Source organism: Mesocricetus auratus, unplaced genomic scaffold (assembly GCF_017639785.1).
Source record: "Mesocricetus auratus isolate SY011 unplaced genomic scaffold, BCM_Maur_2.0 Super-Scaffold_100028, whole genome shotgun sequence".
Classification (NCBI taxonomy): domain Eukaryota; kingdom Metazoa; phylum Chordata; class Mammalia; order Rodentia; family Cricetidae; genus Mesocricetus; species Mesocricetus auratus.
In genome coordinates this window covers 4,161,543-4,186,679 of record NW_024429209.1, presented here as the reverse complement: position 1 = coordinate 4,186,679, position 25,137 = coordinate 4,161,543, and the positions used below count along the sequence as shown (strand labels likewise).

General features: G+C 44.1%; 1 protein-coding gene across 1 annotated transcript in view; it reads right to left on the bottom strand.

Annotated features, from left to right (window-relative positions):
* Positions 1 to 25,137, bottom strand: part of Ctnnbl1 (catenin beta like 1) — a 158,152-nt gene that overhangs the window by 115,364 nt on the left and 17,651 nt on the right. Inside the window, 3 exon segments of the mRNA XM_005082661.4 lie at positions 85 to 191; positions 4,449 to 4,502; positions 4,504 to 4,638. Of these exon segments, the coding sequence (XP_005082718.1) occupies positions 85 to 191; positions 4,449 to 4,502; positions 4,504 to 4,638 (296 nt within the window).

Genomic DNA, 25,137 nt, shown 5'->3' with positions numbered 1-25,137 from the left:
CAACAAAGCAAACACCAGTTTCAACAAGTCAGAAAACAGGCCACCATGGAGGAGAAGGGAGGGGTTCAGCAAGCGGAGCCTTACTTCTCCGGGTTGTCAGGAAACTTGATCCGCAGCTCCTGGTTTTTGTAGGACCGCTTTTCAAACGTGAGGATCATCTTCTTCACTGAGCTTTCATCCAGTGGCTCCTCCTGTAACAAGGATGGCAGCTTCAGTGTCCAGGATCTCACAGTCAGTCACTCTCACAATGGCTCTTCTGACAACCTGCTGCCATCGCCTCCCCAACGAGAATGGCAGCGAGGGGCATGCTGGGTGTCACGTCCAATGCCCTGCCTCTACACCACGAAGCTTCGTCTCAGGCAGTAAAGACTCACTCAGCAAAGGTTTCTCACTCACATTGTGGGTGCAGAGTAAGCAACAGTACTGGGTACTTTTAGTCAACGCTTATCTTGTCCCTTTGATGTACAGGCAAGAAAGAGTCAGAAAATAAGAAGAATTTGCTTAAGATCAAAGCCAAGTCAGCGTCAGGGACCCCTAGTTTCTTTCTCACACCAGAAGTCACAAACCAGTCTATAGGCCGAAGCTGCTTTACTGCCTGTTTCTGCACAGCCCATAAGAGACAAATGGCAGTTGGGGAGCTACACGCACTGCTTCACATTCTCACCTGTTTCTGTGCCTGGTCCTTCTGAACTACTGAGAGGAAGGTCAGACAGGTACTTTGGAATGCTAGTGTAGCATCAAGGATTAATTAGCCTTGAGCCAGATGTGGTACTGAGGCAAGAGGATTATGAGTTTGAGAGTGACCTGGCTACATGGACAGGGTAAGACAAAAAAAAGGAAGGGAGGGGGAGGGGAGAGGAGAAGGGAAGGAAGGTTAATAATTGGGCATGATATCACATGCCTATAATCTCAACACTCATGTGAAGGCAGTGGGACTGCCACAAGTCTAAGGTCAGCCTGGACCACATAGTAAAGTCTAGGCCAGTCAGAGACCTAGGGAGACCCTGCCTCAAAATTAATGAATCAATATTAAATAAAAAAAAAAGCATTTTTGGTAACCTTGCTCAGAGGAAGCATTAGAAAACTAGGACCACAGAATTATCCTGCTTCATAACGCTGCAGAGAAACCTAAGAAAGTAAATTGAACAGTCTATATTGAGGGGCCAGAGAAAAGGCCCGGAGGTAAAGAGTTGCTGTTCTTCAGAGATCCTGGGTTCAACTCCCAGCACCCACACTAGGTGGCACACAACCACCTGTAATTTTAGCTTCGGGGGGAATCTACACTCTCAAGCACATCAGTCTTTTTAAAAATTTTGAATCATTTATCTTCCCTACACACACAACCTATAGAAATTTCAGAAGTGTATCTTTAGTTCACTTTCCAGTTTAAATTAATGTAGCAAAGGTACCCTGCCTCTGTAACACTCTCCCAACTTCAGCTTCTCCGCTGTGTAGTAACGGCCATAACTCACACCTAAAAGCAATAAAGAAACTGCTTTTAGGAGAACTTGAAATAGATCCTCTTGGAAAGCACTGAATCATCCTATAATTCTGTAAGGACTCAGAAATACTGGCTATTATTTTATTATGAAATCTCAATGTTCTTCCTATATTGGGTTTTAAGTGGGAGAAATCTATACATTCATTTTGAGCATGATACATTTCTTAGATTTTATTGACCTCAGGATCTAGAAGCACTCTGCTGGACTCTCACCCCTCCCAGGTTTACAGTTTACAGATCAAGATGGCTTCCCCAACATGGTAAAAACCAAAGTCAGTGTCTTCAACTTCCTCTATAGCAACCACATAGCAACAAACTTCACTAAGAAATTCCTCAAAGCCTCAGCAAGTTTACCTCACGCCTTCTCATCAGTCTTTCCTAAATTCATTCCCTTGGTGTCTAGAATAAAATCTCAATCCTTCAAATAGCTGACAGAAAGAAAATCTGGGAGGATCTGGCCCAGCTAATTGTTCCAACTTCAAATCAGGGCAGACACTGTGGCTGGAGAGATGCTCAGCAGTTAAGAGCACTGGCTGCTTTTCCAAAGGACCCAGGTTTGATTCCTAGCACCCACATGTCAGCTAACTGCCTGCAATTCCAGTTCCAGGTGATCCAGTGCCCTCTTCTGGCCTCTGAGGGCACCATACATATAGATCTATACTACAGGCAAAACACCTGTATGAATAATATAAAAATTTTAAACTAAAAAACAACAGGGCAGACATAGCACCCTGTAGATGGCCCATTCTCCTTGCTTACTGCTGGTTCTTCAGTACCTGGCTCACTGAAGACACCCAGGGAAGATCTTCTAAATAGAGGGAGGGAGGGAGGGAGGGAGGGAGGGAGGGAGGGAGGGAGGGAGGGAGGGAGGGAGGGAGGGAGGGAGGCTAGAATAAAATGTTTGCTGGACCTTTCAAGGTCACAGAGATGACCTGAACAAACTATGTACATAAAATTGTTTGGCGAAATCCAGTAATGAATAGTGATGCTGTTCTTAATAGCAAGAGACACAGCATACCCAGCATACCAAGAGGGTTAAAGCAACTGAACCTGTCTGGGGAACGACTACCTCACTTTCCAGTCTCACTCACAGCCACTGCTTTTCTTTCCCTCACTAAACTAACAGTTGGACCACTCTGGGGAAACTATATTCATGTGAGTACAGTTCTTGTGGCATTTCCAGCACCCCAGCCTCCCCAGGGTTTGGCTTCCCTCAATTCCTCCCCAACACCGGGGAACCAAATTATCAGTCTTAGTCATCAGCCTCAGCAGTATCTCCAATAGCTCAACGTCAGAAACCAGGGGGAGATTTCAGAAAGATGAATGCTGGTGATGTAGCACAAAAAGGACAATAATATTTTACGAGCCCACGTGATCACAGGGGCAAGCACCACTTGTTTTCCATCAAATGGGACTTTGTAGCAGTGAGAAAATAACTCCTGGACTTTTAGCCTTTTGTGTGTCATTTTTACAAAATGATCTCTTTGTCCCTGTACCTTAACAGAAAGACAGTTCCTCCGTTACATTTCTGTCTCTCAGGCTAGAAACTACTTACCCATGACAGCCACTGTCCCAGTCCCCCTAAACCATCTACACAGGAATTCTACCTTCCAATTAGGTGAACAGACTGAGCAGAAGCCAGAGGGAGGAGAAGGAGCATCAGCCACACACACTGTGTAAGCCCTTTGAGGCTGCTGCCCTCTGAGAGCCAATTGAGAACTCAAAGCTCACTCCCATAGACTCCCCAAATGCCAATATATTTTAAGGGCAGAACCTCAGACAGCACTGGTCCAGACCCCGGAGAATAAGGGACTATTGTCCTAACACAGAAAAGACCTGTTTGGAATACGAATTAGGTTTCTTCTTCTTCTTCTCAGATTCACGCTCCTGCCTCATTTTTAAAAGCCAAACTTAGCAGCATGTCTTTGAGGGAACCAGAAAACAGCTGGCTCTTAAGAATCCATTTCCATAATTCATATTGAACAAAATGCCAGAGTGAAACCGCATATAAGTTAACACTTAAGGATTTAAAAAGACACAAGGTAAGGTCACTTTGTTTTAATCGCTGATATTTTACCTCTGTGCTTCTCTGCTCCATTCATTTACTCATTCAATAAATATTTATTAGGGCCTATCAAGAGCTAGATGTTGCTCCAAGTGCCAGAGACATAGCTGTGAACAAAACAGAGCCAAGCCATTTTCATGAGAGGCCCAGGGAAGAAAGCAAATGTAAGATAAATAAGGGTCTCAAACTATGATTCATGCCGTGAAGCCCTTGGAGACAGGAGAGGCTTCTTGGAAGAGAGAACACCTGACCTAGACCTAATGGGAGGAACTCAGGCACATGAAGCATAAAGGGAGAATTCAAAGGTGCAGGACAAGACTGAGAACAGCAGCCTTCCTTCAACTGTTGTAGGGTTGACTCTTGTTTTGTTTTGCTGAGAAAGGCCTTGCTATATTGCCAGGGCTGGTCTTGAACTCTTGGGCTCAAGTGATCTTCTTACCTCAGCTTCTGAGAGCCACTACAGGCATGAGCCACCATGCTTCAACAATCCCCACACGGCTAATCTACTTCGAACTTCATTCTTAAAAGCCCCACTACTGTGTGTGACTGACAGGATTTGGCACTTGTTTGGGTTTCAGACTATATTTTAAAATGATGAGTCTTCTACATGTCCTCAGATGGAGGTCAGGAAGCTCTCTCTAACTGCTCCTGTCAGCCCCAGCCATCCTTCCTCTTTGTTTCCACCATGTTCCTTACACTGCAAATACTTTTCCAGACTCTTCTATCTCACCCAACCTTTGCCTTAACACTCTGACACAGAATGTCTTATCCCCATTTTATGGATGAGATCGGGAGGCTCAGGGTAGCATCCTGTCCCCAGTTAAGCCACAGATGGTGTGCCAGGGTCACTCTGTTAGCTCCTGCCCAGCCCCGGCTCACTACCTCCTCCTCTTCCTCCTCGCCGTCTCTGTCAATAATCTGCAGCAGCCTTTTTTTTATCACCGTCTGCTTCTTCAGCTGCTGTGGCCTCCTCCTCTCGATAGCGGCCTCGTTCTCGAGGGCCAGTCTGCTTGCGACGTGTCTTCAGTTCCTCTTCCTCATCATCCCGGGGTCTTTTTGTGCCCCTGTTGGGCTGAGAAAAAGAAAAGAAATGCAGGGCATTAGAGCTCAAAAAGAGACAGGCAGCTGGGCATGGTGGCTCACACCTTTAATCCCAGCACTTGGGAGGCAGAGGCATGCAGATCTCTGAGTTTCAGGCCGACCTGGTCTACAGAATGAGTTCCAGGACAGTCAAGGCTACACAGAGAAACCCTGTCTCAGAAGTGTGTGTTGGGGGTGGGGGTGGGGGTAAACATCAAGCTCTCTAAAAACAACTAAGGACCTTGTAGCAAAGTAAAATGGCTTACCTTTTTCACGGAACAGTGAGGCTAGCTCTTACGAAGTTCCAGACCCTGAATGGTTTTGTAAGCATACCATGACCAACAGGCTTTTTCATTTCTTTTCTTTTTTAATGAGGTTCTACCACTTCACAAGATTCCTGGTGTATACAGAAATTACAAGGGGAAAGGTCACACTGGCATGACTGTATTGAGTTAGGCTCACTTTCCTTGCAAGATACAATCCTCAACCTCCACTCCTTGGCACACATCTTCTATCAAGGTCTTTTTTTGCAGTTCAGACAGAGAATGAGACATAAATAATTTCCAAGTCTACTGCATTTCAGAGTCTACTATGCAGGAGACGTCCAGAGTATAGGCAAGGGTTGGCCACTCCTCAAAAGAACATACAGAAATGTCTAAGAGATAAAGGAGAGGGTAAAGTCCCTGTGTTATTGAGACACAAATGAAACCATGGGGTATTGTCTATTAGAACAGCTAAGGAGGTTTGGAGAAGAGGAAACCCTGAGAGTGCCCTGCTGGTGGGCATGTGAGTTAACATGGCCATTATGGAAAACAGTGGGTGGCTCCTCAGAAAACTGAAAACAAAACGACTGTCCCCAAAGAAGTGAGGTCAGTACTGCAGAGAGGTTCCTGCACTGAGACACTCACTATTCACAAGAGTTATGAGACAGGAGCAAGGTGCCCATCAGCCCTCAGGAAATGTGAGTGTGCACTCAAGCCTTTCAGTCCAACCAACCAGATTCATTTGCTTCTTCTTTTGTTAGGAATAACCATAATGTTTCTTGAGAACTAAAGATGCATAATGACTATTTCTATGGTTTAGGGATGAGGCTGGTCAGCCACTGGAAAGTTCCCAGCTCCCTTAGGGCTTGGGAACCTGAACTTTATTTCACTCTGCGGTAAAATGGAGTCTGAAGTCAAAATGGTGGTACTCAGGCCAAGGTGTTTTTGCCTCTGCTCCCTTCAATATATCAAAATACATTGTGTCACATAAACAGAGATGTCAATTTAAAAAAAAAGGACTGAAGAGATGACTCGGTGGGTAAGAGCACTTGCTGCACACACGTGAAGATCTGAGTTCAGATCCCAGCACACCGTGAGAAACAGCTGGGCACTGCTGCACAGACATCTGTAGCACCAGCAGAGACAAGAGGCTTGCTGTGTCTGGCTCACTGCCTGCCTAACTCCAGGTCCAGTGAGAGACCTAGGCCCAGAGAAATAAGAGTAACAGAACAGGACACCTCCTTCTGGCCTCCATGCACGCACACAAACACACACACACACACACACACACACACACAAGTACATTTTAATATTTCATTAGTTTTTAATTATGTGTTTGAATGTATATTTGTGCACATGAGTGCAGGTGCCCATAGGTTGGAAGACAAAGCAAGAGCCCCCGAAACTGGAGTTGAAGGAGGTTGAATGCTGCCTGGTATGGGTGCTGGGGACTGAACTTGGTCCTCTCCAAGAGCAGTACATGCTTGAACAGCTAAGCCTCCTCTCTCTCCAGTCCCAAAATGTTTTTCAACAATAAAAATTTTCCAGAAGTACAAAAAAGGTGGTAAATTAGCTTGCAGCCCCATGGAACTGGTGCTCCCTGATTCTCAAGGGACTCCTGGGGATTCACTGTTCCTCTGCCAGCACAGGGCACAGAAGCCTCTTTTTGTTGCTTCCTACTACATTAGAATAAAGCAAGGCACAACTAAAATGGGCTTCAGAACTGAGGAGAAACAGCACGGCAGACACCAAATGGCCCTATCTCACCACTCCACTCAGCCTGCCACTAGCACAACTTTGGGCATATGGTCTGCCTCCCTAAGCCTTAGCCTCCTAAAATGCAAATAAGGATTATAACCCCTTTCCTTGTGAACTTTAAGAAGCTGCTTTTAAAGGGAAAGCACTCTAAAATACAACAGTACAAACAAAGAAAATTACCACGGAGGCAATCCACCTGATTCTGTCTTTCTTCCCCAACCAGACACTTGCGATGGGCTCCTTCAAGAATTGTTCCTTCTCCAATGACAACTGCACCTACTGATAGTGTAATAGTGCAATATGGCTGTTACTACCAAACAGAAGAAAATGCTGTGCTCACTGACACCCTGCTAAGGTGTCTGGTAATACAGACAAACTTTCATCATGCACATCACACATCTTGCCTTGTGACTGCCACTGAATTGCACCACACCAGGGGTGCAAAGTCATTCTCTGTCCATGTGGCTCCTGCTGGTTCTCCAAACCAGGTGCTTCAGTGAGTCTGAGCAGATGATGGTGCCCAGGAGAACCAGACAGCAGGGTACCACCTGCTGCTACTTTTCACTCTCTTCTGAGGCTCCCTGGGACACACCCAATTTCCTTAAGTATAAATACCTTGTGTTGCCATTACTGTTCTACCCTTAAAGTGGAGAGGGTCCACACAGGCCAGTAGCTAGAGACCTCACCTGGGGAGGAAGGTAGCTTCCTCCTCAAGGAAGCAGGTTTCTAACAGAACTCTAGCTCCCCAGCAGGTCAGGAGTTTCAGCCTCCTGGGAACAGGAGTCTTCAGGCTCATAAAACAAGCCCTGCTGCGATTGTGATTAGTGCCAGCCAGCCTGCAGCAGCAGCCCAGTCAGGGCATGAGCGACAGAATTCTCCACGCAGAGGGGATTTCAGGACGGAGAGAAAAGGTGGCGGGGGGGGGGGGGGCACAATTCACAGGGGGAAGCTAAGTGCTGCCGCCATCAACAGGGGCAGACTAGAAACTATGGTAGTCTTGTCCCTTTAAAACCCATTTCTTCAAAGGTCGGGGAGTTTCATCCTCGCCTCTAATAATCCACTGAATGGCACTTTCCTTGGGCAGCACTTTAATCCACTACATCTCTGGGGACCAGAAGTAGTTAACAGTTCTGTTGTATTAGCAGGGAACAGGATGCCTGGGGTGCCAGCTAGCTTTCAATAAACACTTGCAGAGACAAGCTGATCCCTTCTGAGGTAGCACGCCGGAGAGTGTGCCATTCACCTCCATTATGCAATTCTCAGTGACACAGTTCTGAGGGGCTTAAATGTACCCACAGATATAAGACCTTGGTTAAATTAAAGTGGTATTTGTTAACTCATTAACAACAACAAAACTTGGTAAAAGACTTCTAAGTCATGAAACACTGTAATCAGGTGGCCCAGGAGCAGCCCTAGGCTTCCAGTGGGCGCTGCCTAAACTGGGTCACGGGGAGAGGCATGGCCAGCATACATTCGCTTCTAGAACCTTTCTGACTGGTCTACCTCAACATCACACATACAGCATCAGTTCCTCTTGGGCCTGGCCTGGCAGAGCAGAGTCTGGTCCCACAGATCCATGGCCACCTTCCTCTGCCGTGGGTAGGTAAGCTGTGCGATGGTGGCCCTGAGATGTTTTATTTCAGCATTTCCCCCAGAGGCAAGAATTTTGCTCTTTACTCCTCGATTGTCTCTTTTTCAAGAGCCAACATTCTCAAAGAGGTTCCACTCATTCCTATGACTTCAGCTCTCTAAGTTACAAGCTGGGGTTGGCTCCTTAACAAGTATTTACTAGGTGCCAACTGTGTCTGAGGCTCTGTGCTAGAACAGACCCAAAACAGACACTACCTAGCTAGCATCTCACAGTCCAGGATGGGGTACAATCAAATACAGTGCAAGCCACTGACATGAATGTTTTTTCATAGCCACATTTTTAAAGGTAAAAAGAAACAGGTAAAATTAATTTTAGTAGATATTTTATTTAGTACAATATACCTAAAATAGCAATTTAATATGTAGTCAATATTTTTTAAATGCTGGTTTACCTTTTTTCTTTTTAAATTCTACACCCTAAGCACATGGTTCATACTTACACTCCCACTCAGCTCAATAGAGACCAGCCCCATTTCATGTGTAGGCTGCCATCATACGACTCCCTGATGAAGCCTAACCCAAACCAACTTCCAGTAACCATGAATGCAGCAGAGGCTCTTGGAAAGCCTTGGAAACCCACAACAATCATGAACTCCATACCCTCACCTAGAAGTATACTTGTGAGAGCAACCACAAACACAGCTGTGCATGGGAAGAGGCTCAGGGCTGCCAGGCTGATCTCACCACAAGGAGTCAGAGGACTGGTGACCAAATGGAAAGTATGACACGGAAGCCTGCCAGAGGTCAGCGGCTCATGCCATGAATTTTCTTCTCATGTCACACGCAGCCAATCTCAAGAGGTTTAAGCCATTCTTACCAGTCACCTCTGGAGATTAATCTGCTCTGATCCCTGGAAGGTATGTGGCATCTCTCAAGATGAAGGAATGACAAAAGCAACTGTTCTTAATAAAGTCATTTCTCTGCTTCTGCTGCCCACAGGTCTGGAGAAAAATGATTAACTCTCAACTTCTACTGCTCCAGAACGTCAGCCTTGAAGTGCTTCTCCAGCCTTCTCTGTACTCCCACGGCCACATAAAGGGCTCTGTGAGCCCTTGTCACCATCCAACCACATGGGCAATGTGGCCTTTCGAGGACACTGAAAGGACTCTCTCAGAGCTTAAAGGCGGTCTCAAGGTCATGCACATGCCTAACCCTTTCAGTAACCTCATTGTACAAGCATGTGTAAGCACACAACCGTGTACTTCATCCTCATCCACTCCAACCCTCAGAAAAGGAAATCAAGACTTCATTACAAAAGCTTTGAAAGAGTTAAAAAATTAAGTAAGCAAACTGCCTGCAATACTCCCTGTGTACCCAGACAATATCCAACCTAAGCTTTAGGTTTCATTTCCCCCTCTCTATTTTTTTTTTAATTAAAAAGCAGTGAGAAGCTGGAGCTATAATGAGGGGCTGTGGGAACATGCAGTTATATTGGACTCAAAGTAATGTACCATAGGAAGAGGCTACATCACCAGAACGAAGCCTAAATTAAAACTCCACTATGAAACCCACTCCATTTCCTCTGAGCGTGCAATCTGTATTATCACATTTATGGTCTGTCTCGACCTCAATTAGACTTAGGGGTTGGGGGTGGGGAGAGAACTTCTATAGTAAGCAATAATGGTATCATTATGATAAATTATGAAAACATACAGTGCAATTATTAATTCATACCACAAGTGCACTGGGATACAACAGTGGAAATGTATGTGCATGATTCTAAAGACAGTGCAGCATTCCAAGTTACCTGGCTAAGGAGATAATTCATGAAAGACACTTTCACAATGACAGAGGGGAAAAGCACACCTAATTTCATAAGGGAACCAGAAAACATTAATAGAAGCCTTCCATGACCTTAAAGAAAGAAATCAAAGAGGATACCAGAAAATGGAAAGATCTCCCATGCTCTTGGATTGGTAGGATCAACATAATAAAAATGGCAATTTTGCCAAAAGCAGTCTACAGATTCAATGCAATCCCTATCAAAATTCCATCACAATTCTTCAAGGACCTGGAAAAAACATTAATCAACTTTATATGGAAAAACAAAAGGCCCAGGATAGCCAAAACAACCCTATACAATAAAGGAACTTCAGGAGGCATCACCATACCTGACTTCAAGCTCTATTATAGAGCTATAGTCCTGAAAACAGCTTGGTATTGGCACAAAAATAGGCAGGTAGACCAATGGAACCGAATTGAAAACCCTAATTTTAACCCACACACCTATGAATACTTGATTTTTGACAAAGAAGCTAAAACTGTACAATGGAAAAAAGAAAGCATCTTGAACAAATTGTGCTGACATAACTGGGTGCTGGTATGCAGAAGACTGCAGATAGATCCATGTTTATCGCCTTGTACAAAACTTAAGTCCAAATGGATCAAAGATCTCAACATAAATCCAGCCACACTGAAACTTTTAGAAGAGAAAGTGGGAGATACTCTTCAACGAGTTGGTACAGGAGACCACTTCCTAAACATAACACCAGTGGCGCAAACACTGAGATCGACAATTAACAAATGGGACCTCCTGAAACTGAAAAGCTTCTGTAAGGCAAAGGACACAGTCAACAAGACAAAAAGGCAGTCCACAGAATGGGAAAAGATATTCACTAACCCCACGTCTGACAGAGGGCTAATCTCCAAAATTTACAAAGAACTCAAGAAACAAGTCTCCAAAACACCAAAGGATCCAATTAAAAGGTGGGGTACAGATCTAAATAGAGAATTCTCAACAGAGGAGGCTAAAATGGCCAAGAGACACTTAAGAAAGTGCTCAACATCCTTAGCCATCAGGGAAATGCAAATCAAAACAACTCTATACCATCTTACTCCTGTCAGAATGGCTAAAATCATAAACACTGAAGACAATTTATGCTGGAGAGGATGTGGAGAGAGGGGAACTCTACTCCACTGCTGGTGGGAGTGCCAACTCGTACAGCCTCTTTGGAAATCAGTGTGGAGATTCCTCAGGAAAATGGGAATTAATCTACCGCAAGACCCAGCAATTCCACTCTTAGGCATATATCCAAATGAGGCAAATTCATACAACAAGGGCATCTGCTCCACTATGTTCATAGCAGCATTATTTGTAATAGCCAGAACCTGGAAGCAGCCTAGATGCCCCTCAACTGAAGAGTGGGTGGAGAAAATATGGTACATTTACACAATGGAGTATTACTCAGCAGAAAAAAACAATGGAATCTTAAAATTCGCAGGTAAATGGATGGCACTGGAGGAAGCCATCCTGAGTGAGGTAACCCAGTCACAAAAAGACAAACATGGTATGTACTCACTCATATATGGTTTCTAGAGAGTCTGGGAAACAGGAAAGAACCTAAAAGATATGCATATATGCATAGTACCCAAGAGAAGAGGATTGAGACAAGATCCTCTGAATGGATGGGGAACACGGTGAGGGGTAAGGGGGAGTGGGAGCTGGGAAGAAGAGAGGGGGAGAAGAAAAAGACAGAGTAGGTCATGGGGGAACAGGAAGTTGAGTGGGTGGGGGTAGAATAGGAGGAAGAGGGAATCATAGGTTAGAAGACGGATCAGGCACCAGAGTGACCTCCAGTGATCTAAAGGGATAACACCAATTGGCAAGCTAAGTAATAGTGGAGAGACACCTCGAATGCCCATTCCTGATAATGAACTAAATGTCTATAACCATCTGGGAGCCTTCATCCAGTGGCTGATGGAAGCAGAGGCAAACACACAGTTAAACACTGAACTGAACCCAAGGAACCCAGTGGCAGGGAGAGAGGAGTGATGAGCAAATTGGCAAAGAATGGGCTGGCAAAACCAGCAGACACAGCTGATCTGAACAGGGGAGAGCTCTTGGACCCCAGACTGACAGCGGGGAGGCTAACATGGGACTGATCTGGATCCCCCCAAATGTGAGTGTCAGTGAGAAGGCCTGGGCAACCTAAGGGGCCTTGAGCAGTGGATCAGTGTCTATCCCTGGAATACAAACAGTCATTGTGTGCCCATAGCACAAAGAGGGATGCTCTCTCAGCCTGGACTCTTAGGGGAGTGCCTGGACCCTACCCAGAGTAAAATGACAGACTCTGATATCCCCTATGTGGAAGGAATTGGCAATAGGGTAGGAGGCTGGGGGGGAAGGGGAGTGCGGGAGGAGGGGAGGGAGAGGGAACTGGGATTGACATGTAAAACAAGCTATTTAAAATTAAAATAAAAAATGATAAAATAAAATAAAAAAGAAGCCTTCCATGACCTTGAAATAAACCAGGAATACTTGGCCTAGCAACAAGGAGCTCAGATAACCTCAGAAAAGGGTCTACCCAGTGAGGTGTGCATGCTATAGCTCAAGTATTAAATGACAGGAAGAACTTAGAAGTTTGAGGTAGAAGACAGAAATGTCTAACTAGGAATCCCAAACCAGTAGGTTTAAGCAACTTGTCTATGGTGAGCAAGAGTGCAAGGCTAATTCCCAATACAATGGGCTCCCTTTCCCATTCTCACTCAAGACTAATTGGAAATAAGAGATGTTGAGGATGCCACTGATCAGCAGGCAAAGCTCCCATTAGAATATAAGAACTGGCCCCATGTGAGAGCAGAGCTGTGGCCAGCAGCCTCAACAAAAGGCTTCCAATCAATGATGGCCAGACTCAGTGATCCCAGCCCTGTTTTCACAGAGCTATCCTAAATGGAGAATGGATTTGTAGTCAGGTTTTCCTTACCTCGAACCCTGCTCCCTCTACTTAAAAGTCCTGGATAGTGACTTAACTATAAATGGAGATTAATAACCCCCTCTCATAGACATTTTTGATGCTTATCTACTCTAAAGTGAAGTTTCTACAGCACAGGGTATGGTGTGGCCCACAGAAGACATACGGAATTCCCTGTGTTTGTGATACCTGATTCAAACCCGGTGAGGCTGAGGTAGACGGGGCCTCTGAATATAACGGGCTTTAAAATGTGTGTTCCTGGGCGAGAGGTGAAGCTCGGTGGCAGAGTTCATTCCCCACCATCACTAGGGGAAAATAGAACAACAACAAAGAGGATTGCTTTTGAAAACCAAAGTATTTAACAGGTAACCTTCCTCTAGCTGCACTTTTTGATAGCCAGTGACAAGAAGGACACATAAGAGCAAGCAAATGACTATTTCTCTGGTGGTATTCTTCCTTTGGTTTGTTTTGAGAACTGTTAATGAAGAGTTGAATCCGTAGCTACTCTATCGGAAATGCCTGACCGTGCTTCCCAGGCCCTAAAGTCAGTCTGGGCTTCAGGCTCCTCCATGCCACCCAACAGTCATTTTTGCAGTCTGAATCCTCTTTAAAAAGGTCTCTGGGCAGACACAGCTGGGACTTTCCTAACCCCCCTGCTGACCACATACCATCCTCCTAATGATCCTTCCTCACCTTTGGGGCTTTCCTTCACTGAGGAAAACCCTTCTGACTTATGATCAGTGTCCTTCCCTGATCCCTAGGCCTTGCCCTTGAAGGACAAGTCTAGCCTGACTCTCACATATGGGGCTTTAAAACTAAGCATTAGTCGAAGACAGCAAACCTAATTGTCTCTTCCTTTCCCGCTGCCTTTTCTTCCTCAGAATAAATGCTTCCATAGGAAAGTGGGTGTGCAGCACAGAGGACAAAGGGGAGCAAACACATAATTAAATTCCTCCTACCATGACTTTGGGACTTCATCATTTTAAAATGTTCTAATACCCCGTGAGATAATTAGACATTTGGAATGTCGCAGCCCAAGCTTGGGGACGGATTGGTCTAACCAATCTGAACTGTTCAGAAATCATCAGCTGTTAACCTCTCCTGATTACCTTTTGTCAGAATAAAAGGTAGTTTTCAAACACTCCTTCTTACCAGATGGTAGTGAGTGGCCTGACCCAGAAGCTGCAGACGAGCTGCAGTAATGAGTTCCCCCTGCCTGCACTGGCTGCACGTTCACTGGTGACATTTTACGGTGAGGACTTCTGGCTCAATCAATATTTGCAGGCATGAAACCTGCCAAAGTTAACATCAGGGCTCCCCTGCAAATTTGCTTAAGGCACAACTGAAAAGGCTCATAGTCTCTTCCAGTACAACTATCATCAGCCAAAATTCCTAATTAGAGATCAAAGCAATCAGAGACAGAAAATCCCACCCACCAAAGGACTATGGGGATGACTAAACAGTCCATTTTCCAAACAGTCCTGTGCAAACTAAGGGTCAAACCAGAGAGAGGAACCAGCAGGCCATACTTTTAGGAAATAGCTAAGTACATATACAATTGGCCTTTGTAAATTCACAAGCGTTAAAACTTGAAAATTATCAAAGAATAGTGGCTATCTACTAACCTGGATTTTTGAAAGGCAGCTATGCTAACCACTATACCACCAATGCAGACATCTACCTTTACTTCTGAAAGAAAAAACAGATACCAAGAACTCCAAGTCCTACAGGAAAGTCACACCAAAATATAAAATAGAACCTCCTGCTGTTTTCAATCAAAATAAATAAAAGCATAGAGGCCTCAGTGACTAGTGGGCAATCTGTTTTTAGCCAATGTCCACAATGAGGGAAATACTGAAACATCAAAACCAAGAATAAGATGGTGGACTAGAAAGAAGTTCCCTTCCTGTGACCTGAGAAAAGAGAAGAATCAACAGAAGGGAAAATACAACCTCCTCCAAAGAGAGGAAAAGAGGACGTGCTTCAGAAATTCTCAAAGGAAGCTGCAGGGTACCTGCAAAGCGTGAGAAGGGACCAGCAGCACACTAAAGAAGCCAGCCCCAACACTGCTCCAGACCGAAGCCTCTGCGGGGGAGGGGCAGCAGAAGACTAAGATGGGGCAGGCGGCTCGGCAGAGGAGACACTAGCAAACCCACTACCCCTAGGAAAAGCACAGTCTCTGGATTAGTGGGACAGTGGTTCCTCTGGCTGACAGTGAAGAGGAATTCCATTTTGTCTCTCTGTGTGACTGACTTCATGGGCAGGGACCTGGCACCATCTTAAAAGAGAACCTATTGTTTGAAACTGTACTACCCTGGAAGCCTGAGATCAAAGGGACAACCCACAAGTCTGAGAGCCACGGCCCTCCATGAGAGACAACCCTGGCAGTTTGTGGAGAGGAGGGCCAGATGCTGACGAGCCAAAAGTGCAGGCTATAGGACACTTGGCTGGGGCAGTGAAGTGTACAGGGAAGGCTAACGGGCTCTCACGGTTGCCAGAAACAAACCTCACCAGCTAAGACCCCTGAGACTCAGCCCAACAAGTAGAGATACTGAGCTGCTGTCACTACCCTAGACAGACCCTGAAGACTGAAGCTCCTTCAGGCTACATATAGCTGTATCCTTGCAGCAAGGTGATTAATACTTTGGAGATCTTAAAAGCATGAGTGTCTCTGCTTGTGCAGATCTCAGGGCCACAGCTGCTTCCAGTATCCCCAGGGCCTTGGGAGATACCCACAAACTCACATTAGAACATCAGCTACTCCAGGAGGATGGTCAGCAGTAGCACCTGATACCTGGAGAAGGGAAGCAGCTCAAGTGAAGACAGTTCTAGAGGACAGATACTTGTCCAGTACTACAACAGCACAGTATAAGCCATGAGGAAGACAACTGTCCCTGCCCAAAGGTCCAACAGACTCTTCCCCATGCGCACTACCAGCAGATCTGTGCACTGTGGGTCCAGAAAGATGCTGCCAACACCTGGTTACCTTCTTTCCTGGCCCCCATGCTCCCAACCTTTCCTGTGTTACTCTTCGAGCAGGGTTTTTTTAAACTTTATAATATCTTAATATTCTTATTCCCCGTCACACTTTCATCTTTGTTTCTCATCTTTATCTGACTATTGAGCAATCATTTGTTTCTCTTCCTTTCCCCACACCCAGTTTTTACTACCCAAACCTTCTTCCCACCCTCCATTCCTCCTAAAACTGTAGCACTACAATTTTATCTTATAGGGTGTCTTAGTTAATTTACTATTCCTATAAGACATCATGACCAAGGCAACTTATAAAACAAAGTGATTTAATTGGGCTTATGGCTCCAGAGAGTGAGAGTCCAAAGGCATGTCAGCAGAAACAGCTGAGATTTTACATCTCAAGAGACAGGAGGAAGAGGGAGAGGAGGAGGAAGAGGAAGAGGAGAAGGAAGAAGGAAGAAGGAAGGAGGAGGAGGAGAAGAATAAAAGAAGAAGAAGAAGAAGAAGAAGAAGAAGAAGAAGAAGAAGAAGAAGAAGAAGAAGAAGAAGGAGAAGGAGAAGGAGAAGGAGAAGGAGAAGGAGAAGGAGAGGAGGAGGAGAAGGAGAGGAGGAGAGAGAGAGAGAGAGAGAGAGAGAGAGAGAGAGAGAGAGAGAGAGAGAGAGAGAGAGAGAGAGAGAGACTGAGACTGAGACTGAGACTGAGACTGAGACTGAGACTGAGACTGAGACTGGAAATGGCATCAGTCTTTTGAAACTTCAAAGCCTGTCCCTAGTGACACCCCTCTGAATCCTTCCCAAACAATTCCACCAACTGGGACCAAAGTATTCAAACATATGAGCCTATGAGAGTTGTTCTCATTCAAACCACCACATTGGGATTTGTTGCTTTTCCTTAAAACAAGCAAACAAAAATAGGCATATGTTTTATTTTCTATTCCATGTCCTACATTTATCAATTTGATTTTCAAACTTTCTCATTATTGAGAAACTTTTCTTTCTTTTCTATTTTTAATCCAACCAACCCCCAGTCTTTTTAATGCTCAAACATATAGGTGACTGCCTGCATGTATGTATGAGCACTATGTGCCCAGGGAGGACAGATCAGGGCATTGGATCCCCTGGAACTAGAGTTACAGATGGTTGTGAGCCACCATGTGGGTGCTGGAACTGAACCTAGGGCTTCTGCAAGAGCAGCCAGTACTCTTAAGCCCTGAGCCATTGTTCCAGACCATTTTATAATTTTATTCTTTTTCCTTTCAAAACACTCCTCTTTATCCCACTTCTTTTTTTCTTTTCATTTATTCAACCTTAATTTCCCCCTTCCATGTCTGCTTCATCTCATTCATTTCCACACTTACCCTAAGTAATGTTAAACTTCATAACACAGTCTATTTTCTCATTTTCTGATTTACAGTAATTGGTGACATACAAGTAGACCTTACTTTATTTTATGTGTATTTCCATATCTTGCATAGTTCGATGATGTTGTTGTTGTCATAGTCTGCTTTCTTCCTACTGAGTGGCACTCAGGATTTAGCCTCAAATGTAGGCTGCTCAATAAGGCGTCCCAAATAAAACCAGAATACCCAAACCAACAGAAATGCAATCAGCACCACAGAAATTCTCTCTCTCTCTCTCTCTCTCTCTCTCTCTCTCTCTCTCTCTCTCTCTCTCTCTCTGTGTGTGTGTGTGTGTGTGTGTGTGTGTCTGAGAGAGAGAGAGAGAGAGAGAGAGAGAGAGAGAGAGAGAGAGAGAGAGAGAGAGAGAGATAAGGCAATACGACCCTTCCAAATGGTAACTTTTCAATTATTAAATTCAAAGGTCCTAAATGCTGATTATTTCAAAAGGTTGAGTTTACTAATAAAATTATCAAAAAGGATACAACTTTGGATTCAATCCAGGTCTTGAGGAAAGTTGGCAACATACAGGAAAAAGCCAGCAAAATGGATGAGAAAAAAGTAATATGGATGAAAAAGTCAGCAGCAACATGGAAGGAAAATTCCTTTAAGGAAGTTGAAATTTTGAGGTTAAAAAAAAAACAAGAAATGTTGAAAATAAACACCTCTAATGAACCAAATTAAAACAACACAGTGGAAGATGACACCAGTAGAACTTGACCAGGCAGAGGGAAGAATCTGAGGCATAGCCAACGTCAAGGAAGTGTACATTCAGACCCCAACAAGGAAAAAAAACAGCAGTCACGCCCACAACACCCAAAAATCTTTGAAATATGATCAAGAACTCAAACCATGACAGAATCCATGGGACAAAAACAGAGCCAAGAGCAAAGACTGAAGACCTGGAGAATCTATATATGAAACTAAAGTGAAAATTCCCATTATCTAGATGAAGAAATGGACATCCAAAAGAGGCATTTAGAACCCCAAATGGACCCAACTCTCTACAATATATCATAACCAAGATATCAGAAATATAAGACAAAGAAACAAAATGATAAGAGAAAAACTCCAACTTACCTACAAAGGAAAACACATCAGAACAACTTCAGATTTCTCATCAGCAACTCCCAAACCCAGGAAAGCATGAAGCAATGCATTCCAACCCCTGAAAGTAAACAACTACCAAAGAAGATGCTATACCCACCCAGCAAGCCTCTTTCAAAACTGACACTAAATGAGCACATTGCAAGAGAACCACAATGAAGGCCGCTCGTGAAAACCAAGTCAGCACTGAAGAAGAAGAAAGAAAAAAAAAAAACTTAACAGGATACTAATCACAGAGTCTGAATCACAAAAGCACGGGGAAGAATTAATTTCCTAGGAATAAATGATCAGACAAGCTAGGAAGGAATCCACATGCTCAAGACAGTAAACTAATTCCTGGGGAGAGAGAAAAGAGCACTGATCCAATACCAACCAGAAAAACAAACAAAATCCCAGGAATTACAAACATTTCTCAATAAAAACCTTAAATATGACCAGCTTAAATTATAAACAAAGAGACTCAGGATGGCTGACTATATTAAAAACTGGGTCCAAGAAACACACTACACAGGTTAAGACTCCCACCAACTGAGAGTCAGTGGATGGAAGCCAATGTAGCAAGTAAGTACTACAGACAAGCTGATGTAGTTACTCTGCCAACTGACAGACATAAACCTAGACAGAAGAGATTTTATTTGTAATGCAACTACACATCAATAAAGGGAATAAATTAATCAAGAATCTATAACAACTAGCAGCAGGGGATGTAGTTCAATTAGCAGCGTGTTTGCCTAAAATTCACAAAGCCCTGGGTTTGATCCCTAGCACCATATAAACCAGAGTGTTGGCACACGCATCACCCCAGTCTCAGAAGATGGAAGCAAGCAGAAAGGGGGTCAGAGAAGTTCAGGACACCCTCAACTACATTCCAGGTCAAACTTGGAATACTTAACAATCTATCTTTAAAAAAAAACAAAAATAAAAAAAACTATAACAATTATAGGCATATATGCACCAAACACCGAGGCTCCCAATTTCACGAAACAAATACAAATGAGCCTAAAAGGCTATATTGATCCTGAAACAATTGTGGATAACTTCAATACCCTACTCTCATTTTTATCATATTTTTATTTGTCATCTGCAGGGGTATATGCATGAGTGGAAGTCAGTTTTCCCCTTCTCAATGAGTTCCAGGGTTACACTCAGGCCATCAGGCTTGGTGGCAAGCACCTTTGCTTGCTGCTCCATCTTCCCAGCTGACTCTCATCTTCAGGTAAGTCACTGAAAGTATAAAAAGCACAGGGCAGTGGTGGTGCATACCTTTAATCCCAGCAGGGAGGCAGAGACAGGTTGATTTCATGAGTTAAGAGGCCGGCCTGGTCTACAGATCAAGTTCCAACACAGGCTCCAAAGCTACACAGAGAAATCCTGTCTTGAAAAACAAAAAAACAAAAACACACACACAACTTGCAGAACCTTTGGGATTGATACAACTAAGACTAAGATGATGTGAAATTACAAAGCTTCTGCACAGCAAAGGAAACTAACACCATAGTGAGAGATAGCTTAGAGTATGGGGGGAGGGGATTACTATATGGAGTACATAATCAACTACAAAAATTATACGCCAAAAAACTATCCAATCAATGAATAAGCTAATCAACTGAACAGTCAGTTCTCAAAAGAACAACTGCAAATGGCCAACAAAATACCTGAGAGGTGTTCAGTGTCCTTGGTTACCAGGAACAATGGAAATCAAAACTGCTGTGAGATCCCCTCCCACCTCTTTCAGAATGGCTGTCACATACAAATGACAAAAACTGCTGGTAACAAAGTGGGAGAAGAAGAACCCTTACTCATTGCTGGTAGAAATGTAAACTGGTTTAGCCATTGCAGAGATCAGTATGGAAGTGCCCTCCAAAACACTAAAGCTAGAACTACCATATGACCCAGCTACTATACCACTTCTGGGTATTGACCCAGAAGCCCCTATATCCTACCTCAGAGATACTTGTATGCCCATGCTTCCTGCTGCTCTGCTCTCAATAGCCAGAAAATGGAAGCAATCTAGATGTCTATCAACGTAAGACTGCATAAAGGAAATGTTACGCATATGCACAATGGAGCTTTTACTCAGTCATAAAAAAAATGAAATTACATCCTTTGCTACAACCGATGCAATTGGAGACCATTATGTTAAACAAAATTAGTCAGACTCAGAAAGACACCCATTTTCTCTCACATGCAGTGTGTGTGTGTGTGTGTGTGTGTGTGTGTGTGTGTGTGTGTGTGTGTGTGTGTGTGTGATGAAAGTAGACAGGGAACTGAGTAGAGAGAAAGACCTTAACAGAGAGGATGGAGAAAACAAGACGGGAGTAACAGAAGACTTGTGACATGACAGCAAGAGGAACTAAACTGTTGAAGGAAGAAGGAACACAATAAGCAAGAGGGAGTCACCAGGGATGGGAAGAGGCAAAGGAACAGAGTACAGTGACAAATGTGTATGAAGTACCATAATGAAACCCATTACATTGTATGCCAACTTTAAAAATTAAAAGTAAAGTCTTCAATAAAAAGGGCCAAAAAAATCAAAGTTACCGACAGTCCCCCTTATGATCCTGCAATCTGATTGGCTGACAGGCAAGGCAGATGTGATTTACGATTCAGATCACTAGTCATGAAAGGTGTACTTAATCTAATTTTCCTCCCCAAAAAAACTTTTATTCCTTGTTAAAGCATGAATATATATATTCATCTTCCCTCCAAAGGCTGTGTATGTTTCTTTCTAGAAACACAAAGTACACTTTAATGTCCATGATTTACTTTGACATCTTCTCTGATTAATTCTGCAGCTACATCAGAAAGTGGAATACTGATTTGGTTTCTTTATCAACACTAACATTGGCAGATCCTTGTAAAGTCACAGCAAGGTAAAACATCTCCATTTTAGCAGACTTATTATGAATATGTTTTGTCAGCTACACCAGAACCATCATCACTCATTCATTCACTCCACAAGTATTTACTGAGCTAATAGAACTTCAACATCACTCTATTAGCTGCTGCAGGGAATATTCGACAGCAACCCTCAGCAGTAACAACAGAATGGAACTATCTATAAGACCTAATTGTACCATACAAACAGCAGAGGACCAGTGATCAGGGAAATCTGGGTTCTAGTAACTCATTTAGTTAGAGTCACGTGGCTTCAGGTGAGTCACCTGACATATTAATACTACATTATAAAAATATTCTGCCTTTGTTCTGCAACCTCAAAGTTGCCTTTAGGGAGATATAGGATAGCAAGATTACAGAAAATAAGACAGAATATAAGCAGATGATCACAAAAGAAAAACACTAGTAGCTAATCTGCATATAAAAGTAGCCCACCTTCATGAGACATTGGGGAAATGTACTTTAACTATGGCATATCAGATTGACAACACTCAACACTTAACTCAGCAGTGTAAGTGCTGCTAAGAATGCAGAGGAACACTGCTGACACTCGCTCATGGGGTATTGAGAGGGCAGAGCTAACTGAGGATGCTGAAGAACACTGAAGACACTATTCTCTGCAACATCCCGGTGCTTGCACACACACTGGGGAAATTCTCACATACACAGAGATGGCTACACAATGCTCACTGGAGCACAAACACAGTAAGAAGACAGCTCTTTGGTTAGTGAGGCAGTGGTTGCAAAAGTGCATGGAAATAAAAGAAGTTCATGCAGGAGACTGCTAGGCAGAGCCAGAGGACGTCATTAAGCAGGGCAGAACATGAAATGAAACTGGGGAAGGAAATGTGGAAAACCTGGAACTTAAGGTATTTATTTTTAGAAAGACCTGAACTGAATTTGACAAAATGGCATAGTTGTACACATAAGTTAGGGGAAAAAGGAAGACCACTAAAAGCTAGCAGGGGCGACTGGCACTTGCTGTGGCCCTTTGATACTGTTACTGCTGATTAAAATCAAGTGTTTGCAACAAACAGCTGTGGAGCTGGGAACAACAGGTTCTTTCATTAAGACAGATGGGTGTGCGTGCAGCACAGCCAGGTGGACACCTACAATGCCAGGTTCAAGTCTAGTGATCTGCTTAAGCTCAAAGTGGCAAATACACAGAAAGTGACTTCCAGGGAAAATGAGTCAAAATACTTCACTCAGAAAAGAGCTGAAGGACCTAGTAAACCTCAAGCTCAGCAAGTCAACTTCATGACCAACTTCAGTGCTTTAGCTTTGCAGACATCTGTTAAGGGCACACTTTTAAAAACTCAGCATTGCACCAGCTGGGCATGCTGGCACATGTCTGTTATACCAGGACTTGGGAAACTGAGGCAGGAGGATCGATTGCCTTAAGTTTCAGGCCAGCCTGGGCTGTAAGAGTAAAGACCCTGGCTCAAAAACCAACACCGACAACACTGAGCATCAAACTCAGCCTCGGCTGCATGGCACTGAGTAAATAAACCACTTGGCCTGCAAAGAAGCATCACAAGCCAGAGATATCCAGCAAGGGTCCCAGGGAAGCCTTGGAGTCTAAGCAGAATCCACACCTTCAGTCACTAAGTGACACCTTCTTGGACTGGAAAGATGCATCTGTGCTACCAGGAATGGCAGGTCACCTTCCTTCTAGATAGAAAACCTCCACTCAGCCTGGAACCCCAGACCAAGAGTTCTCCAAGGGCTCCCTCCAGCAAGGATCCTTAGCTACCTTATTGGTGGATCAGACCTCTATCTGCTTACACACACACACACACACACACACACACACACACACACACACACACACACACACACCAGAGCCTTCCATCCATTCTATTAAACCATGCATGAGCTAGGTCCTAAAGAGTAAGAACTCTGGGACAGAACTCCTGCTCAGCACTCAACATGCTGCCCAATCAGTGAGACAGGTTTGGGTTTTAGCACACACATACTGCTAGGGTGAAGACAAGAGAAAAGGTGTCCAAGCACCACAAGTGACCAAGGAGTCTAATCCCATATTGTCTACAGCCCCACTCCTACCCCATTCACCCCAGCAAAACCCTATATGTTCTTCTGAGATTCTGGCATTCAGTATCTGAGCCTTACTCAACTTAAATGAAAACTATCTTTCTCTCTGGTTGCTTTTCAAAATGATAATTTGTCGGAATGCTTTTAAATTAAAAAAAAGTTTTATCCATCTTGCTGATGAAATCTGAGAAGTGGCACAAATACCAGCAATAATTACAGGATCCCACAACACCAGACCGCTCTGAAGTTTTAAACAGTAACTAACAAACTGACATGAGAAAACTACTGAGAATTATAAGACAGGTGCAAAGACACATCTGTAAGTTCAGCTCTTGGGATGCCAAGGCAGGAAGATCACAAGTCTGAAGCCAGCCTGGGCTACATAACAAGACCTTGAAACCATGAACTGTTTTAAACCACAGCTCAGACACACAAATGCTTTGTGAGAAGGAGGGGTTGGGGGTACGATGCATTTGGCACGAGCGGGCCCACACAGTGGTTCTGAATGTCATATGGCATACCTGCCACAGGCAATTGAGCAGACAGAGACGTCTCCAGCCACCAGACTACTGTCTCTAGCAACAGATGATTAACAAAAGTAGGGCAAAGAATCTTCAAATTGCCTCTAAGATCACTGTTGAAACAGAAAGAAGGGGCTGTTGGGGGGGAGGCATACACACTTCCAGGACAGACAGGAAGTAAGGATGCTTGAAGAAGGTGAGAAGGGAGAATGAAGGCTCCAGAAATGCTAACACCTCTTCATTAGCTTCCTCACTGAGTCACACAGCTCCGCTAGCACACTAGCAGCCCCACTCTTTCAACAAAGCAGGAGTCGCATGGCTGTTCTCTGAGGGTCCGCACTGCAGTGGGAAGGCAGCCTCTGAAAGCACAGTGTGCCTGCCACCAGGCTCCCCAGCGCCTGCTGCTAGACGGCTTCTCAGCTTGAGTGAACTATCACTGCTCTGGCCTGCATGCATGCCTGTTGATAAGTCCATCACGCATGATGGAAAAGGATGGCTTCCTGTCTGCCGTGGGCTAAGACGCACTTTATTCTCCTTAACTCAAAGGTTTTACTATTTTATAGATGGTCAACAAACCACTGAAGTTAGCAAAGCATCTCCACTCCCACCGAAGAGAAGGCTGGTGAGGGACTCATCTGAGACGGGGCATCCAGTGTCCAAAAAAAGGAGAGTGCACTGGCCACCTGGCCACGTGGGAAGACAAGTGCAGGTAGCCATGGCCTAGGCTACCTGCAAATTCTCTGCACAAGTCTCCTCCTGCCACCACACTCTCTCAGGGAGGCTATAAAACAGATCTCAAAGTGACCTGAGACTAGCAACAACTGACTTCAGGAGCATTTGAAGGTCCTCAGCTTCCTGTGAGGAGCACCTGGTAGAAGAGATAGGCACAACACAGTCCTCACAGACAGGACTCCCTGAGGCTGAGGAATAAATATATAAATGTCTTCCAAAATATACAGCGGAGTAAAACAACTGTTTTGAACCACCTTAGCAGGTTTAGGACATCAAATTTAAAACTGACTGCTTCCAAAAAAGAAAAAAAAATTTGAATCGAATGAAGCAAAGGCAACATGCATGTTGCAAAGACAGCGTTTCTGTTTCTGGGCTTGACTTCATGATAAAGGACAGCAAATGTTCATAAACAGGTTTCCTCTGTGGGTGAATCTCCAGTCAGTTACAGC